This window comes from Prunus mume, linkage group LG7, assembly GCF_029339155.1.
Source record: "Prunus mume cultivar Tortuosa linkage group LG7, ASM2933915v1, whole genome shotgun sequence".
Classification (NCBI taxonomy): domain Eukaryota; kingdom Viridiplantae; phylum Streptophyta; class Magnoliopsida; order Rosales; family Rosaceae; genus Prunus; species Prunus mume.
This window is the reverse complement of record NC_142704.1, coordinates 2,588,272-2,608,596: the sequence shown is the minus strand read 5'-3', so window position 1 is coordinate 2,608,596 and position 20,325 is coordinate 2,588,272. Positions and strand designations below refer to the sequence as shown.

General features: G+C 37.8%; 1 protein-coding gene and 3 pseudogenes across 1 annotated transcript; all 4 read right to left on the bottom strand.

Moving 5' to 3' along the window:
* Window positions 1–531: 531 nt before the first annotated feature.
* LOC103337709 (uncharacterized) lies at window positions 532–1,465 on the bottom strand (annotated as a pseudogene).
* Window positions 1,466–6,883: 5,418 nt separating this feature from the next.
* On the bottom strand, window positions 6,884–7,767 carry LOC103337710 (uncharacterized; annotated as a pseudogene).
* Window positions 7,768–17,598: 9,831 nt separating this feature from the next.
* Window positions 17,599–18,458, bottom strand: LOC103337711 (uncharacterized). Its single transcript, XM_008240883.2, has one exon. The coding sequence runs from the start codon at window positions 18,346–18,348 to the stop codon at window positions 17,752–17,754; it is 597 nt and encodes a 198-aa protein (XP_008239105.2). The 5' UTR covers window positions 18,349–18,458; the 3' UTR covers window positions 17,599–17,751.
* Window positions 18,459–19,396: 938 nt separating this feature from the next.
* On the bottom strand, window positions 19,397–20,323 carry LOC148915213 (late embryogenesis abundant protein At1g64065-like; annotated as a pseudogene).
* Window positions 20,324–20,325: the final 2 nt, after the last annotated feature.

Here is a 20,325-nt window from a genome sequence, read left to right as displayed (position 1 = left end):
GTGGTTTTGTGTGTGTTTTATCTTTGCGTGGTTTGTGTGTGATAGTTGCGTAGTCCATCAACGACAAGGTCTTAGAATGTTTCGCACAACAAGAAGAAGACCACACGAGGAAGGAGGCGCATCTACAACATCATCATTTCCACTTTCATAAAGTCCAATTGTTTTTGAACACTTGGTTTTGATATTATCTATGCTTTAGTTTTAACGCAGTCCATGGTCCTCTTTAAAAAAAGGAACGTTGCGTTTAACAAGCAGGAAAACCTTTTTATTTGCTCCATAAAAAAAATTAACCTTATTATTTTAAATAGGGTTAATTATATTTTTGGTCACTGAAGTTTCGCTCAAAATCAAACTTGGTCACCGTGATTCAATTTTTCCAATTTGGCCACAGTATTTGCATTAGTTAACAAATCAAGTCCAATGTCAAACTCTGTCAGTTTTATTAATTAAAAAATAGAGCTGACTACATAAAAAAAAAAAAAGGATTAACTACATAAAAATAGGGTCAACTAAAAAAAAATAAAAGTCATCAGTAAATAATACATAATAACATAATCCACTCACAGAAGGAATATTACCATTGTATATTCAGTGAAAAAATAAGAAGAAAATAAGAAAAGGGGAGTGGTAAAGAAAACAAACACCATTATAACTCTATAACAAATCCAATCGCCAGAAAGATACAAAGAATAAAAAGAATAAGAAGAGTCGCAAATCAAGAACTAGCACTGTCGCAATCCAAATGCTGAAGATGCATCCCTGATGCTTAGCTACTCCGCTCATTTGCATTGTAAAGATTTGAGCGTCTTGGCTGCCACATCAAAAGCTATGGTGCAGTTCATGTTGGTAGCCTTCTTCTTCTTCATTATGAACATAATTGCAACTTTTCCATTCAATCGCCTACGCTGTTGAGCGTCAACACCCCACTGCTCAATTCGCTTCCAAGATTTGAACCAGTTATTGCACTTGAACTCAAACTCACCTCCACATTTCTTTTTATGGTCGAAAGCCATCCAGCCTTGCCCTTTGCGATATCAATTACTCCCACAGATCGCACCTTGGTATTGAAACGTGACATTGGCAGCATTGAACTTGTAGGAACCCGGTTGGCGGAGTTCTTGATCCTGATTTGGGTTGTGAATTTCATGTCGAATGAAGGCGTTGCTGGGACAGAATCAAAGCTTTGGACGTCGATGTTGCTGCCTAGCCTGAACTTGGGGGTCTTTACTTTCATTACAGTGAGACTCATCGTGGTGATAACTATGATCTGAAACACAACGAAAATAGTAATATATATGGCCATTTTGATTTTCTTCTGGCGTTTGAGCTCATCAGAGGATTGCAAAGATTCTGCATCATTTGTTTTCCAAGCCATGTTGATTTCTTTTAGTGGAAGGAAGGAAAGCTTCAAAAGAAAATGCTCTGCTTTTTCTCTGTTTCGGTCTGTAAAATATGAACTGATGAGTAAGTGTATTGATTGTGAGAATATTGATGAGTGCTGTGTGGTATTTATAGACAATTTGGTCAATGAGTTAATTGCAGGAATAATATCGACGGTGTAAACTTGCTGGAAATTGGAATCAAAACGCGCAAATAAATAATTGGGTCGTAGTTTATTGACTTCTAGGACCATTACTATTATTCTACTATACTTGTTTCATGCCCGGCTGCGCCTATGGACACCTTTCAAAATGTGAATTTGATGAAGTCCAAGCTAGCATTCGGACATAATATATATATTTTATTTGGTTTGAATTAGCTGATCCTTTTCTTTATAAGCAATGGCATGGGCATAATAACTTCGTCTTGCAAGAAAGAAGCTCGCATATATTATTTATTATTGTTATAAGCGCCTCATGGGAATTAATCGACCCTCTCTGGAAAGACTATAAATCAAAGCCTCTAACGATGCGCGTTTGGCTACATTTTGGCATTTTCAAGAATGAAACTTGATTGCCATTGACACAAACTAAACATCTCTTCAATCAGATTGTGCAAACACTAGATTAACACGCTGTAGAAGCCAACATTTTGAAGGAAGTTGAGGTTCCACCTCAAAATTAATGGGCAATGGAGGGAGTAGCTCAACTCCTTATAAACCTAAATCAAGTCCTTTTAACTTTTCAATGTGAGACAGACACTCTCAACACATTCCACAAACAACTAAATATAGGTATTGAGAATGTGAAGGTAAAAAGTCCCACATTGGAAAGTTGTTAAACCTAGCAATGGCTTATAAGAGCAACTCCACTCATTTGCCCTTAGCCATGGCAAGGGGGGAGCTAGGGCAGCCACTATTCACGTTGCCATGGCTAAGGGCATTTACTATTCATTTTTTTGTTTTATTCACAAATTTTTTTACCTCAATAATTAATTTGGATAATATTTTCGGATAAGATTTCCGGGTTCCTACGTGTCAAGACTATTCATAGTCGGATAAAATTTCTGGATAAGATTTTTGGGTTCAAATTTCGGATGAATTTCAAAATTCAAATTTCAGATAAATTTTTGGGTTCAAATTTCGGATGAATTTCAAAATTCAAAATTCAGATAAATTTGGGTTCAAATTTCGGATGAATTTCAAATTTCAGATAAGATTTTCATCCAATCAAATCAAGCCACGTGGCATCTCTATCTTGCCAAATTTTTCTATAAAACCAGAGGCTCAGCTCATACCTCTCACACAAAATCTTTCTATATTTTCATTTCTTAGAGTTTAGAATTCATACTTCATTCATTCTCAATGGAAGAATATAGGAGATGCTTAGAGAGGCAAGAGCGAGAAAGAAAGGAGAGAAACCGTAGAGCCGATGAAATCAATGAGTTCAGAGACAAGTCGATGAACAAGTTCTCATAGCAGTGGCAATGGAAGAGGAAGAAACCAAGGTTGCCGCGTGGTTACGCAAGTCGGTCATCGCCGAATGTATGACATAGGCATTCTCGGGTAAGAATCTTTTGGAAGATTATTTTATCCCAACTAATCTTTTGGAAGATTATTTTATCCCAACTGCTTTGTACTATGATGTTGATTTTCGAAGGAGATTTAGAATGCAACCTCATTTGTTCAATAAAGTCATGCATGATATTTGCAATTATGATGCATACTTTGTTCAAAAGTGTGATGTTGTTGGGGTTTTGGGGCTTTTCGAGCAAAAGCTTACAGCTGTTATCTGAATGTTGGCGTATAGAGCATCCGCCGTCAGGTGGATAAGGTTGCTCGAGGAAGTCCACTCGTTGGGCTTTGGAAAGATTTTGTGATGCGTTGAAAATCTGTACACTATGGACTACCTACGCGACCTACTCGGGACCTCCAACGGCTTCTACAAAAGCCGAAGCTCAAGGATTTCTAGGAATGATTGGTAGCATCAACTGCATGCATTAGCAATGGAAGAATTGCCCAACTGCCTTGCAAGGTGATTACGGAAATAAAAAAGGCCAAAAAGTATCATCCCGAAGCCGCTGGCTTCGACACATGGGTTTGCATGCCTTCTACGGAGTTGCCGGAGCTTAAAATGACCTCAACGTCCTGGGTCAATCTCCGGTCTCCAACGATGTTTTGGGAGGCCAAAGCCGCAATATCACCTATCAAGTCAACAATACAATCTATCAGACGCGGTATTATCTAGCTGAAGGCATCTACCCAAGGTGGACCACATTTGTCAAATCCATTCCGAATCCCTGATCCCAGAAGCAAAAATTATTTGATACCTATCAAAAAGGATACAGGAAAGATGTCGAAAGATGTTTTGGCATCCTTCAAGCTCGGTGGTTGATTATTCGAGGTGCAGCCCGTATGTTTGATGAGGAGATCCTCAGAAGCATTATGATGACTTGCATCATCCTTCATAATATGATTGTGGAGGATGAGTACGATTATGATGCTTTCGAGGTCTACGAACCAGATCCAATCAACACGGCCTTGACCCGGATTTATGAAAGGCCCATGGGGCCAAATGGAGAACCGTTTGAGTCAGAACCGTTGGTGATGGACGGTCGTTTCATGACCCGGATGATAGATCGATATACAGAGATGCAATCTTCGTATATTCATGAAAGGCGTCAACTTGACTTGATGGAGCATCTATAGGCTGTGAAAGGCAAAGAAGATGAATGATGGGGCATAAATGCTTTGGTTATGTTTTATTCATTATGGTTTGGTTGTGTTGTTTTTTATTTATTATGGTTTGGTTTGTGGTTTTTTTTAATTATTGTGCCTTGTTTGTAGTTTTTTCTTAATTTTAATTATGTTTTGTTTGATGTATGGAATATGTTGAATAAAAAGGTCTTTTATTGAATGCTTTGTTTATTAAATAAAGAAATCCAATACAAGTCATTAAGAATTACTACTACTAAAATAAAATACATGAAGTACAACAACTTTAATAGAAAACATGAAAAATAAAAATACATAAAAGGTATGCCAACAAATTTAATGGTTTTGATCATTTAACTAATCCGTGTTGCTAGGCCCATCATCCTGGAAAAGTCTTCTTTTCATAACATCCCTTCGTTCTAGCTTCCAATATTGTTTTGTTTCAGGGGACATATGGCTTGTATCCATCGCCATGGTTTCCCGATCCGTCTTCTGCATATCTTTTTTGCGCAAATACTCCTTTTCTCGTGCATACTCAGCTTGAATTGCCACCTCCATATCTTGGCGTTTCGCTTCATTTCAATTCTTATGGTGTTCTGCCTTGCAATTTCCTCCAAAACTTTGAATTATGATTGCTTGAATTACCCGCTTTCTTTGCCTTAGAAGCCTTTCGCCAATGGGCCTCGGTTCCTTTTGGATGGGTGAGTCTTCACTCATAGGGGAATCGAGAGGTGAATCCGATGTCGTTGAATCACGGAGAGGCGTCTCGTTTAACACAACGTCGAGACTCGTGGGAATAATTATGAAGCGTTTACAATATCTCACCACCTCCCAACATTCCTGATGGGTAAAACTTTTTTTGTCACCCCCGGTTGCACCGAACCACATTTGTGCTTGAATCAGCTATTTAACAAAAAAATGGAAATGCAAGAAATATTTAAAATATATTGGATATGCAAGTAACAAAATAAAAATAGGGAGTTTCACTAAAATACCCAAAATGGGGGTTGAAATTATAAAAAAACCCAAGCACTATTTAAACATATAAATACACCCAAAACCCATCATTACACACACTCAAAACCCATTTATAAACACACCCAAAAAGTTGGCTTTGGGGTTAATTTTGGGTGTGTTTCTATGTTTAAATAGTGCTTGAGTTTTTTTATAAATACATGTCTAGGATTGGGTTTATTTATAAATTTGTAATAAAAATAATGGAAATGCAATTAACCTTACAAATAAATTGGAAGTGCAAGAAATATGAAGAAACAATTGGAAATGCAATAAATATTAACAACATATTGAAAATGCAAGAAATATTAACAAAATATTTAAAATGCAATAAATATTAACAAAATATTGAAAATGCAATAAATATTAACAACATATATATATTAGGACATTAAACTTAATAAAACGAAAATTACAAAATACTTACCTCGTTAGTACGATTTTCCCCACTTCTATACAAGTTCATCGCTTTTGCCAAGGCATCTCTCCATTTTGCCATCTCTTTGTTGAGAAGTTTCCACCTACTCGACAATGCAATTTCGTATTTGCAGGCGACTCCGAATTTTTCGCAAAATTCGGCATGAATTTTTTTCCACATATGGAAAAATTTCATCTCATTGCCTGTCACGGGACAATGACAAACTCGGAGCCAAGCCTCACACAAAGAAACATCTTCCATGATGCTAAACGCCCCTCCGGTTTCGATAGAAGAAGCCATAAAAATAAGAAATAAAAATACAAGGTGAAAGAGATGAAAATGTTGAGTGAAGAGTGAATGAAATGTTGAGTAATAGTAGAAGTAAAATAAAATGTATGAGAATTTGGTGTTGAAAGTGAAGGGTATTTATAGGTATTTATAGGGGGGAAAAATCCGAATTTTTTAGTATTTTTTTTTTTTAAATTTCGATTTTTTCATAATTTTATTGCTGGAAAACGCCAGCCGTTGGATGAAGGTTGTAGAAGCAAATCGAGCGGGGGTGCCACGTGGCTTCCCCGTTGACTGCGTCGCACGTCGGTGCACTCGAGGTTCAAATTTTACCGCGTGCTTGACGCGTCAGCTGACGTCGCGTACGTCACTACCCTCGTTTGGACCTCGGCGGAACCCGCCGGCCAACCGGGGTTGGTGGGTTCCACACTTCCCGGGCCTGGGCTGTCGCTGAAACCAATTCTCCCCAAAACTCGGGCTGGGCTCCTCGCTGAGCTGCTCTAACGGCTACTCCCCTCATTGTCAATTGGTTGTTAAAATGCGTTCCACCAAAAAGATTGATGTCATAGTGAGTTTGAATTCAAACGCATTGCCGAACAGTTCCAATTCTGGCAGTGAGTTGAGGAATGGGGTCTTGATGCTAAGCAGCCAGTCTAAATTGACTGTAGAGGCGGAATTGATGTTTATCATGAAGAAGAGGAAGTCTTCCACAGTGGACTGCACCATAGCATTTGATTTGTTCACAAAGGTTGTCCAAACTTTACAATGGAAGTGAGCAGTCCAAACTTTGATTTGTTTACCATAGCATTTGATTTCTTAGGTACTAATATGGGGAACTTGTCAGGCTCCATCATGGCTGATGATCAATTGGGTATCACAACTGGAGATTTCTTTGCAATATATAGAGTCAAGTGAGGCCCCCTGGAGCATTTTTTTTGTTTTGCATCGTAGCCTAGCTGCAGCATTTGGGCAATTGTCATCATTTAGAAATACGTATAACTTAAGGATTACTTGCCCCCAAATTAGAGAATAATCGGGCACTTCAAAGAAGCAGACTATAAATAAGTAAATATCAAAGAATAGATCATCATGAAATAAATAATTACAGGGGAGTGGTAACGAAAACAAATATATCATTATAACTCTATAACAAATCCAATGGCCACAAAGATACAAAGAATAAAAGAATAAGAAAAGTCACAAATCACGAACTAGCTAGTCGCAATCCATATGCTGAAGATGACGCCTGGACGCTTAGCTACTCCGCTCATTTGCATTGTAAAGATTTGAGGGTCTTTGCAGCCACATCAAAAGCTATGGTGCAGTTCATGTTCGTAGCCTTCTTCTTCTTCATTATGAACATAATTGCTACTTTTCCATTCAATCTGCCTACGCTGTTGAGAGTCAACACCCCGCTGCTCAATTCGCTGCCCAGATTTGAACCAGTTAATCCACTTGAACTCAAAGTCACCTCCACATTTCTTTTTATGGTCGAAAGCCATCCAGCCTTGCCCTTTGCGATATTAATTACTCCCACAGTCGCTCCTTGGTATTGAAATGTGACATTGGCAGCATTGAACTTGTAGGAACCCCAGTTGGCTGAGTTCTTGATCTTGATTTGGGTTGTGAATTTCGTGTCGAATGAAGGCGTTGCCGGGACAGATTCAAGCTCTGGACGCTGATGTTGCCTAGCCTGAACCTGGGGGTCTTGACTTTCATGACAGTAAGACTCATTGTGGTGATAACTATGATCTGAAACACAACGAAAATACTAATATAGATGGCCATTTTGATTTTCTTCTGGCGTTTCAGCTCATCAGCGGAAAGCAAAGATTCTGCATCACCCATGTTGATTTCTTTTAGTGGAAGGAAGGAAAGCTTCAAATGAAAATGCTTTGTAAAATATGAAGTGATGAGAAAGTGTGTTGATTGTGAGAATGTTGGTGGGTGCTGTGTTGTATATATAGACAACTTGGTTAATGAAGAAGTATAATATCGAGAGTATAAACTTGCTGGAAATTGGAATCAAAACGCGCGAATAACTGGGTTGTAGTTCATTGACTTCTAGAGCCCTTCTTCTAGATGTTTGAGAACGTGACTTGAAACCCCATTTTACTATTATATATTGGCCGTGTATATTGACCCTTTGAAGATAATCAAAGTATAGAATAAGAGAGCTCCGTGGGCTTTAAGGACTTTACCTTCCACATAAACAAAGATCTGTATTCGTCTCATTACAAAGTCCAAGTTCCTCGAAGTCATTGACCCTCTCTAGAAGACAATAAGTCAAAACCTCTAATCATGCGCGTCTGGTTATATTTTGGCATTTCCAGGAAAGAAACTAAACTTAAATGCCATTGACACAAACTAAACAACTCTTCAATCCGACTGTCCAAACACTAAATGTAGCGAGCAGCATAACTTATACCTGGAATTTTTTTTTTACAAATTTATAAATAAACCCAATTCTAGACATGTATTTATAAAAAAACCTAAACACTATTTAAACATAGAAATCAACCCCAAAATCAACAATTGTATATTTTTTTGGTGTGTTTATAAATGGGTTTTGAGTGTGTGTAATGATAGGTTTTGGGTGTGTTTATAAAGTGTTTTGGGTGTTGGGTTTTTTAATAATTTCAGCCCCCATTTTGGGTGTTTTAGTGAAACTCCCTTTTTTTTCCCTTGGGGCCCACAAAAGGAAAATGACGTGGCAGTCGTACATTATGGTGATGATTGGGCCCAAAATGAAGAAAGGCTCACAGTCAAAACAAAATTAAGAGAGTGTATTCAATTAAGATTTTAAAGGATTAAAAAAGTCTTCCATATTTAAGCATAATACAATGACTTATATGTTATGAAACTAGGGAATTTGTAAGGAGAGATAAGAGGAAGAAAGAGGCAGTATAATTTGCTCAAATCAACTTGTATTCCATTCATATTTGGATCCACTATTTATAGGGGTAGAGAGGCCTAAATCATTTACCAACCATAATTGGTAGGTTACAAGTATATAATGATGGGTATTATGATAGGTTAATAGTGGCTATTATTGTGGGCATCCATAACCTATAAACCCATAACGTATGGATTTATAACACTCCCCATTGGATGTCCACCATACAATGACATCATGTTGGACGTGCTAAATGTTGCCTCGTTAAAAACCTTGTCATTAAAAACCACATGGGATAAAAACATGATCAAAGGGAAAAAAAAGTACATTGCACATACATCCGATGTAGTGAAACTGAGGAGTCTCCTTGATTGATATCTCCCCCTGATCTTTAACAGTCTTATTGCTTGTAAAGTCGTCGCATCCCTATACCATATACCAACTTCTGAAATATAGACTTTGGAAAAGCTTTGGTGAAGAGGTCTGCCAAGTTATCTTGGGAACGAATTTGCTTGACTTCAATCTCTTGATTCTTCTAAAGCTCATGTGGATAGAAGAACTTTGGTGGTATATGTTTGGTTCTATCACCCTTGATACCCTCTTTCATTTGAACTATACAAGCAGTATTGTCTTCATACATGATTGTCTGAGCTTTTGTTGTTGAAGAAAGATCACATGTTTTCCGAATATGATGAACTAGGAATCTTAACCAAACACATTCTCTACTGGCCTCATGGAGCGCAAGAATTTCTGCATGATTAGAAGAGGTAGCAACCATAGTTTGTTTTGTAGATCGCCATGAGATCACTGTGTTTTCACAAGTAAACACATAACTAGTTTGGGAGCAACCCTTATGTGGATCAAAGAGATACCCAGAATCCGCGTATCCAACAAGATTTGGACCGTTAGAAGGTTCGTTCGACTAAAACAGGCCCATATCAGTTGTTCCGTGAAGGTAGCGCAAGATATGTTTTATACCATTCCAGTGTCTACGTGTTGGAGCTGAGCTATACCTGGCTAATAAATTTACTGAAAATGCAATATCTGTCCTAGTACATTGGGCTAAATATAATAAAGCACCTATCACACTAAGATATGGTACTTCTGGACCAAGTATCATTTCATCATCCTCTTTAGGACGGAATGGATCTTTATTTGTGTCTAATGGACGAACTACCATTGGAGTGCTCAACGAGTGGGAATTATCCATATAAAATCGCTTCAAAAATTTTTCAATGTAAGCTGATTGATGGACAAGAATACCATTGGGATGATACTCGATCTACAAGCCCAAACAATATTTAGTTTTTCCAAGGTTTTTCATCTCAAATTCACACTTTAAATATTCAACAGTTTTAATTGCAAATCCAAAATTTGATTTCTTTATAAAAACACAAGGGCATATTGGATCATTGATGTAGCCTTCCTTAATCAAATATTCATTAAGACGGTTATACCACATTTGTCCAGATTGTTTCAACCCATATAGTGAACGTCTCAGCTTAATGAAGTACATGTTCTGTGATTTAGTGTTTGATTCTGCCAACTTGAGTCCTTCTAGGACTTTCATATAAATATTGGCATCTAACTCCCCATATAAGTATGCAGTAACAACGTCCACGCATGTCAAATTTTTCAGAAACTGCTAGACTTATTAAATAACGGAACGTAATTGCATCCATAACAGGAGAATATGTTTCTTCATAATCAATCCCATGCCTTTGAGAAAAGCCTTGCGCAACGAGTCGTGCCTTATACCTTGCAATCTCATTTTTCTCATTATGCTTTCTTGTGAACACCCATTTATATCCCACAGGTTTTACACCTTGCGGTGTTTGAACCACAGGTCTAAATACACCACGTTTTTCCAAGGAATTTAACTCAATTTGGATTGCGTCTTTCCACTTTGGCCAATCAGGCCTCTCTTTGCATTCATCAACATATCGTGGTTCAATATCTTCATGACTTTTTATAATTTCAGCAGCTAATGTGAAAGAAAAAATATCATTGATAACCATTTCACTACAATCCCACAGTTCATCATTACATGCGAAATTTACATAAATTTCTGTATTAGGTATCTTTTCCTCTTCATTGTCTTGTGTATTTTCAATGACACTTTCACTCTCTGGATGAATTGTAGGTTCAAGGTCAATCTCTTTCCCAATAATATCTTCATGAGCGTTTTCATTAGGGTTGGAATATGCTTTCGATTTTCGCTTTCTAGGAGCTGAGTCCTTTGAACCAATGGGTTTACCTCGCTTCAAGCGTGCAGTAGATGATTCATTTACTGCAACATTGGTTAATCCAATTGGGATATCATCCTTTCTGGTGTATTTGCTGCAGGTATATGTGATTTTGTCACTTTTCCTGTATCAGTGTATGCATCTGGCATTTGATTAGCAATTTGCTGAAAGTGGACAATCTTTCGTACTTCATTTTCACTTTGAGTTGTACGAGGGTCAAGATGAGACATAATGGATATGTTCCAACCTAATTCACACCATTCTTCAGGAACAGTCTTTTCTCTCCCTAACGGCGGGAAGAATGTCTCATCATAGTGACAGTCTGCAAAGCGTGCTGTAAAAGTATCTCATGTCATAGGTTCAAGATAGCGAATGATAGTTGGTGAATCAAAACCAATGTATATTCCCAATCGATGTTGAGGACCCATTTTAGTGCGTTGTGGGGGTGCAATTGGCACATAAACTGCACAAACAAAAACTTTTAAATGTGATATATTGGGTTGTCTCCCAAAGGCAAGTTGTAAAGGGGAGAATTGGTGTTGGGCAACGGGCCTCAAGCGACTAAAGTTGCTGCATGTAAAATTGCATGTCCCCAAGCAGAAGTTGGCAACTTTGTCTTCAATAGCAAAGTGCGAGCAATGAACTGGAGACGCTTAATGAAAGCTTATGCTAATCCATTTTGAGTATGGACGTGGGGAACTGGGTGCTCAACATCAATCCCAAGTTACATGCAATAAGCATCAAAAGTTTGGGAGGTAAACTCACCAGTGTTAACAAGTCGAATTGACTTTATTGGATAATCAGGGAATTGTGCTCGTAATTTAATTATCTGAGCAAGGATCCTAGCAAAAGCAACATTGCGAGTTGACAATAGGCAAACGTGTGACCATCTTGTAGATGCATCGATTAAAACCATATAATAACGAAAATGGTCCACAAGATGAGTGAATTGGCCCACAAATATCCCCTTGAATTCTCTGTAAGAAAGATGGACATTCAATGCCAAGTTTTGACGGAGATGGTCTGATGATCAATTTCCATTGGGAGCAAGCTTTGCAAGATGGTCAATGGACAAAGTACTATGGTAAGGCTTTAAAGGATGTCCATTTGAATTTGAAATAATCTTCACATCATTGTGGATCCAGGATGCCCAAGACGATCATGCCAAAGCATGAAACTCGTTAGGTCAATGAACTTCTGGTTCATGATAGCATGGACTTCAACTGCTCTGATGGTTGTATAATACAACCCATAAGAGAAAACAGGAAGTGTTTCCAATATACGCCTCTGGCTGTTGATATTGGTGGTAATGCAAAGATACTCCACATTGTGATCCTTTCAAGTTTCAATATGGTATCCGTTCATTCGAATGTCTTTAAAGCTAAGTAAATTTCTTCTCGATCTCAAAGAGTACAAAGCATTATCAATGGAGAATTGAGTCCCATTAGGTAACAAAATTTGAGCTCTTCCAAAGCCGTCAATTAGGTTTGCAAAACTTAGTATGGTAGTTACCTTTGCTTTTGATAAATGTAAATTATCAAAATATTTTTTATCTCGAAGAATTGTGTGCGTAGTTGCACTATCTGCAAGACAAATATCTTCGTCATTTCTCCCAAAACGAGAGCATCCATGATTGTTTTCTACTTTAAAAAAATCAGCCGTCATCGAGATTTGTAGATAAAAGAAAAAAAAAATATATATGGATGAATGTAAGTTATAGAGAAGAACATTACCAAGAGCTTTTGTGCTGATAACGTGTTATGAAACTAGGGAATTTGTAAGGAGAGATAAGAGGAAGAAAGAGGTAGTATAATTTGCTCAAATCAACTTGTATTCCATTCATATTTGGATTCACTATTTATAGGGGTAGAGAGACCTAAATCATTTACCAACCATAATTGGTAGGTTACAAGTATATAATGATGGGTATTATGATAGGTTAATATTGGCTATTATTGTGGGCATCCATAACCTATAAACCCATAACGTATGGATTTATATCAAGATAGGATTTTTTTAATGGATTACTATAATTAAGATCTTTTTACTTACCATCCATTTGGATGAGGGAAAATAACTCATAATTTAACTGAAAATTGGGAATTTAAAAGGAGAAATTGACAATTCCCTTGTTTGACAACTTAAGCACGGAATTTATTAAATGACGCTAGGAAAAAATAGTGGAAATTAAGGCATCAAATTCCTGAGCTTAATTTCCACCAAAATAGGCATCATTTCACAATTTCCATAATGCCATTTACAAAATTTGACATACATAAATCCAAATATTGAAATCTTCAATTGCCAGAAATTGAAATGATGGAAATCTAAATTTTGTCTTTTTAGAATTCTATATAATTTTCAATTCCTTCATCCAAACAGAGGATTATGGATTTTAAAGATTTCTATCATAGGATTTATAAGGTACTTGAAAGATTCAACACGTTGGATTGAAAGCCCATGTTTACTCCTTTGGCGGAGCACTTTAGACTAAGTGCCTAAGAAAGTCCTTCAAGTGACAAAGAGAATGTTGAAATGAGTAAGGTTCAGTATGCAAGCGCGGTAGGGTTTCTCATATATACAATGGTTTGCACCAAGGATTGAAATATCTGCCGATACACAGTTATATCTGCCAATATATCGGTATTTTCAACTGTCGACACCGATATTGGGGGGTAAGGCCATATCTTCCACTGTATCGACGATATATCCCCGATAAGTGCAGTATCCCCGATATTTTGCCGATATCCCCGATATTTCCCGATACCCATAACAAAACCCAAAAAAAAAAAAAAAGTTTTGAAGGCAATTGAAGCAAATTGAAACCCAAAAATAGCTAATCCTTGCCTAGAGCCCTATAATTTATTAATATGAAGAATCTATGCACAGTCCACTATCCACATACCTCCAATCCATCTAAAGAGGACATGGCGATCAGTTTTGGATCTATGAGCATAGGAACTAGACTTAGTACTAACTCAAATGAATTTTATGATGGCTATGGTTATGTCATGTCTAATTATAGTGAAACTAGTTATGGAGCTCAAGATGATAAAAAAGATTATGGACCTACTAGTTGGTTAATCCTAACTATCTCATATATCGGAGGACAATAAGGAGCTCAAGAGACACCTATGTGCACTACGTTCAAACATGGCTTACAAACTGCTCAGGTTACATGACTTGGTATGACTATTGTATGAATCTAGATGGTTGTTTCTCATTGTTTAAACCTTATAGGAGCTCTTCATTTATGTAGATGGACACTTATCTAAATTGTAATCCAATCTTTAAACAAACTATGGATTTATGCATGGTTTATTCATTCTAATTAACATTTTATTTTCAAACTTTTCATTAACGCGCATTACATGCCACTTATATTTCATCATATGTATATCTTATTATTAGTAAATTTTAAATTTTATTTGTTCAATACTTTCATTGATAATGTACATAACATCTATGAAACTTTTACACCAAAATTATGTGTTCCAATGCCTATATCTTTCATTTTTGTTGATTTTGTCCCGATACCTAAAACGATAACGATATCCCCCGAAATATCCGTAAATTTGAGGCCCGATATTATCTGCACGGCCGATATTTTAATCCTTGGTTTGCACATGCCCTGACTTAGCTCAAGCTGTGAGTGTAGCTTCAAGATACATGGCAAATCTGGGCGAAAAACATGGAATGCGGTGAAGTGGATATTTCGATATTTGAAGGGCACCAAGAAGCTTGGGATTTTTTTTGAAAGACAACAAAGAAAGACATGTATGTTGGGTTTTTTGGATTCAGATTATGCATGAGACATATACAAGAGGAGATCCACCGCGGGGTATGTTTTCACTTGTGGTGGAGGACTGATTAGTTGGAGAGTGGTGCTACAATCAGTTACTGCTTTGTCTACTACTGAAGCTGAGTATATGGAGGAAGCATTAATGGCTAACAAGATTAGCTAAAGAGTTCGGGATAGCCCAAGACTTGGTGGTGATACAAAGTAATAGTCAAACTGCTATATGCTTAGTCAAGAATCAAGTGTTTCACAAAAGGTATAAGCATATTGATGTACGGTACCACCCGATAAGGGATTAGGTGAACGATGGGGACATTGAAATAGAGATGGTTCATACGGATGAGAAAGCTTCTGATTGCTTGACTGATCCAGTCATAGTTGAGAAGTTCAGACATTATTTGAGCTTGCTCAATCTTGTTACATGCTAAAGATTGAGATGGAGCTCTTGGGAATTACAAGAACAGTTTCCAAGAGGTTTAAAGAAGTTCTAGGGGTCAATAATTTTCACAAGGTGTTTAAGGCTCGCCAAGGTGGAGATTGTTGATGTTGTTTCATTTAAAGATGCAGAATGAGTGAAGAAAACAGACAGTCAAAAGAGCTACAATAGTTTTGACTGGGCTCTGCCGCTCAAGTAGAAACTATAGGTGCTTGAGCGGCAGAGTAGTACATCTCACCCAAACCTAAGAGCTTGAGCACCTACTTGATGGCAGAACTCAGACTCAAGTAGACACACGAGCTCAAGCGACACGAGTGGTGCTCAAGAAGGAGAGGCAAATCCAGCGAGTATACCTGGCAAATCTGGGCATATTTTCTCCAAGTTTTGGAGTCCTTTAAGTTTCCTATTCCTTGTATAATTGTACTAAAGCCCTATGACATGTAAATAGGTACTTTAGCACTAGGTTATTGTAACATGAGAAAGTTAAGACATCAAATTGGGTTTGAGCCAAGGATGATAGAAAAGAGAGGTAGGGTTTGTTAGAGATCAAGAAGGGTTCTTCATTGTAACCAAAGGGGTTATTTCATATTAGTGAATTTCTCGGGGATCACCAAGAGGACATAGGCACAATGCTGAACCTTTATATGTTCTTGTGTTCTTTGTGTGTGTGAGTGTGTGTGTGTGTGTGTGTGTGTGTGTGTACTTTGTGGTTTCGTGTGTGCTTTATCTTTGCGTGGCTTGTGTGTGATAGTTGCGTAGTCCATCAGCGACAATGTCTTGAAATGTTTTGCACAACAAGAAGAAGACCACGCGAGGAAGGAGGCGTATCTGCGACGTCATCGTTTCCACTTTCATAAAGTTCAATTGTTTTTGAAAGGCTTGGTTTTGATATTATCTATTCTTTAGTTTTAACGTGGCACATGCCCCTCTTTAAAAAGGAACACTACGTTTAACAAGCAGCAAAACCTTTTTCTTTGCTCCATAAACAAAATTCACCTTATTATTTTAAATATGGTTAATTATATTTTTGGTCACTAGGGTTTGGCTCAAAATCAAATTTGGTCACCGTGATTCAATTTTCCCAATTTGGTCACTGTATTTGCATTAGTTAACAAATCAAGTCCAATGTCTAACCCTGTCAGTTTTATTAATTAAAAAATAGAGTTAACTACATAAAAAATAGGATTAACTACATAAAAATAGGGTTAATTAAAAATAAATAAAAGTCATTAGCAAATAATACATAATAACGGGTCGCTCTCTTGTTCACACGAGGAGAGCCTTGACGGCTAGGGTTAGGGTTTTTCCTGTTTTCTTTACTCATTCCTTGTGCCATCTTTCTCAGTCTTCTTTGATTGTCTCTTGTGGTTCTTCTTGGTGAATTGGGTATGACCTTTTTTTGACTATTTTGTTCTTCTTGGGGTGGCTACATTGGCTTCCTTTCTAGGTTCCTAAGGAGCCAGTCGCTGGTGAGGGGTCTTCATCTTAACGCTATGGAGATGGCCACCGCCTCTTCTCCTCAAGGGGATGACAAGTATGTGGCACCAAGCAGGAATCAAAAGCGTGCGAAAACTGGTGTTGGGCATCTAATTGTTAGTGGCACGGGCTTTTCTCATAAGCATAGTTTTTGTATTGAGGATTCTATTGACAAGGCCGAGAAGACCAGCCTCGAGGGGTCTCCAAGATCTCCCTAATAATTCTCCCATGGAACGTTCGTGGGCTTGGCAACCGAGGAATGTTCCTACTATGAAGATCTTTCTTTGAAATTTTCTTCAGGCTAAGAGGCCAATCTTGGTCTCCCTTGCTTGTCAGCTGGGGTTCTAAATCAAGAAAATTGGAGATGGCAGTTGGTGTTTGGCTAGATTTGTTATGATGCTCAACGTTCTTAACTCTGTACGAAGAACTATGATGCTTTTTTTAGATCATATGAGGCTTTCTTTGACAGTATCTGAGTAGTGATAGGATGTGTTCCAATGGTTTTGCAGTTGGGTGATTGGCTGGATTTATTCTGATACCCAAAGTACGTTTTTGACTCTTATTAGAACTATGATACTTTTTCTAGATCATAGGAGGACTCTTTGACAGTATCTACGTAGTGATGGGATGTTGTTTTAAGGGTTTTGTGGTTGGGGTTTAGGTTTGTTTGTTTCGTATAAGTTGTTTGACTCTTCTGTTTCATCAATAGCATGAGCGGTACTCTTTCCTACCTCGGGATTTTGTTTTCCTAGGAAGGTTTTAACGAGACCGCCATTAACATGCTAGTTCTTACCATGTAATGTTCCTTTCGGTTTAATGAAATACTATCTTTTCTCAACAAAAATAATAGATAATAACGGAATCCACTTACAGAAGGAATATTACCATTGTATATTCAATTAAAAAATAAGAACAAAACAAGAACAGGGGAGTGGTAAAGAAAACAAATACCATTATAACTCTATAACAAATCCAATCGCTACACAGATACAAAGAATAAAAAGAATAAGAAGAGTCACAAATCAAGAACTAGCTAGTCGCAATCCAAATGCTGTAGATGCATCCTGGATGCTTAGCTACTCCGCTCATTTGCATTGTAAAGATCTGAGAGTCTTGGCTGCCACATCAAAAGCTATGGTGCAGTTCATGTTGGTAGCCTTCTTCTTCTTCATTATGAACATAATTGCAACTTTTCCATTCAATCTTCCTACGCTGTTGAGCGTCAACACCCCGCTGCTCAATTCACTTCCAAGATTTGAACCAGTTATTGCACTTGAACTCAAACTCACCTCCACATTTCTTTTTATGGTCGAAAGCCATCCAACCTTGCCCTTTGCGATATCAATTATTCCCACAGTCGCACCTTGGTATTGAAACGTGACATTGGCAGCATTGAACTTGTAGGAACCCCAGTTGGCTGAGTTCTTGATCCTGATTTGGGTTGTGAATTTTATGTCGAATGAAGGCGTTGCTGGGACAGATTCAAAGCTTTGGACGTCGATGTTGCTGCCTAGCCTGAACTTGGGGGTCTTGACTTTCATCACAGTGAGACTCATCGTGGTGATAACTATGATCTGAAACACAACGAAAATAGTAATATATATGGCCATTTTGATTTTCTTCTGGCGTTTCAGCTCATCAGAGGATTGCAAAGATTCTGCATCATTTGTTTTCCAAGCCATGTTGATTTCTTTTAGTGGAAGGAAGTAAAGCTTCAAAAGAAAATGCTCTGCTTTTTCTCAGCTTCGGTCTATAAAATATGAACTGATGAGTAAGTGTATTGATTGTGAGAATATTGGTGAGAGCTGTGTGGTATTTATAGACAATTTGGTCAATGAGTTAATTGCAGGAATAATATTGACGGTGTAAACTTGCTGGAAATTGGAATCAAAACGCGCAAATAATTAATTGGGATGTAGTTTATTGACTTCTAGAACCATTACTATTATTCTACTATACTTGTTATGTATTATAAGTTTGCTGACCTTTCAAAACGTGAAATTGATGAAGTCCAAGCTAGCATTCGGACATAATATATATATATTATTTGGTTTGAATTAGTTTATCCTTTTCTTTGTAAGCAATGGCATGGGCATAATAACTTCGTCTTGCAAGAAAGAAGCTCGAATATATTATTTATTATTGTTATAAGCGCCTCATGGGATTTAATCGACCCTCTCTAGAAGACTATAAGTCAAAGCCTCTTAACGATGCGCGTATGGTTACATTTTGGCATTTTCAGGAATGAAACTTCATTGCCATTGACACAAACTAAACATCTCTTCAATCAGATTGTGCAAACACTATATTAACCCGCTGTAGAAGTCAACATTTTGAAGGAAGTTGAGGTTCCACTCCAAAACCAATTTGCAATGGGGGGAGTAGCCCGACTCCTTGTAAACCAAACCAAGTTCTTTTTAACTTTTCAATGTGAGACAGGCACTCTCAACACATTCCACAAACAACTAAATATAGGTATATCATACTTGCTCAATTCGTTTTACACTCTAGAGTATAGACACCCAAACATCAAAAGAACATTTTCTAGTTCAAAGCTTTCCAGGAAATCAAAGAATGCTGGCTGACAAAACCCGTTGGCACCGGCAAATGGATCCAAAAAGTGATGGAGAGTCTTTGCAATCCACTGATGAGCTAAAGCGCCAGAAGAGTCAATGCAGGCACTGCGACGTACCAAGTCCTGACTGTGGGGCAAGTTGTTATTCCTGAATCCTATAGCAAGGCTGGAATGCGTTCCACCAAAAAGATTGATGTCACAGTTAGTTTGAGTTCAAACGCATTGCCGAACAGTTCCAATTCTGGCAGTGAGTTGAGGAATGGGGTCTTGATGCTAAGCAGCCAAGCTGAATTGACCGTAGAGGCGGAATTGATGTTTATCATGAAGAAGAGGAAGTCTTCCACAATGGACTGCACCATAACATTTGATTTGTTCACAAAGGTTGTCCAAACTTTACAATGGAAGTGAGCAGTGAGTGCCGGAGGGTCGCAATTCAGGCACTTTATAAGGACTGCAAATTTGGAAATTTAGCTATGAGCCACATGTTTAGTTTAATATGTGGCTTTGGGGGTCATCAAGACTAATTGGATCATTTTGTTATTTCATTATTCTTTGGTATATATTTTTCTTCTTTGTGGGAAACTTTATTTGTTGTAGAACTATAATATTACTTTGGTTTTTAGTTACAAGGCCATTGTTGTTATTTTAACTTAAGCTCATTGCTAACCCTGGCACCATCTAATAGTACCCCAGCTGATCTCACTTCAATGGTCACATTCATTATCCTTGTCTTCCTAGCACTGGCTCTTGCTTTGGTTATGTCTTCATTGCCCACTGTGACACCCCCCATATGTGACATTAGCTGTGCTGGGATCAAACCTAAAATGCCCAAAATTCTTGTTCCTCACTACAACTTCAGCAATCAGGGTAATGTTGAAGAAGGGTTCATCTGAAGCACAGTAGTCTAGGCTTCGGATTGCCACAGATCTCACCCTGACCGTAGGAGTTTCAGTTGGCAACGCGAATAATCCAAAAGCCAGTATGACTAAGGTTTGGAACACAGCAAACGCAGCAATATATGCATAACATTTCATGTTGTGCATTTTCTTAGGTACTAATATGGAGAACTTGTCGGGCTCCATCA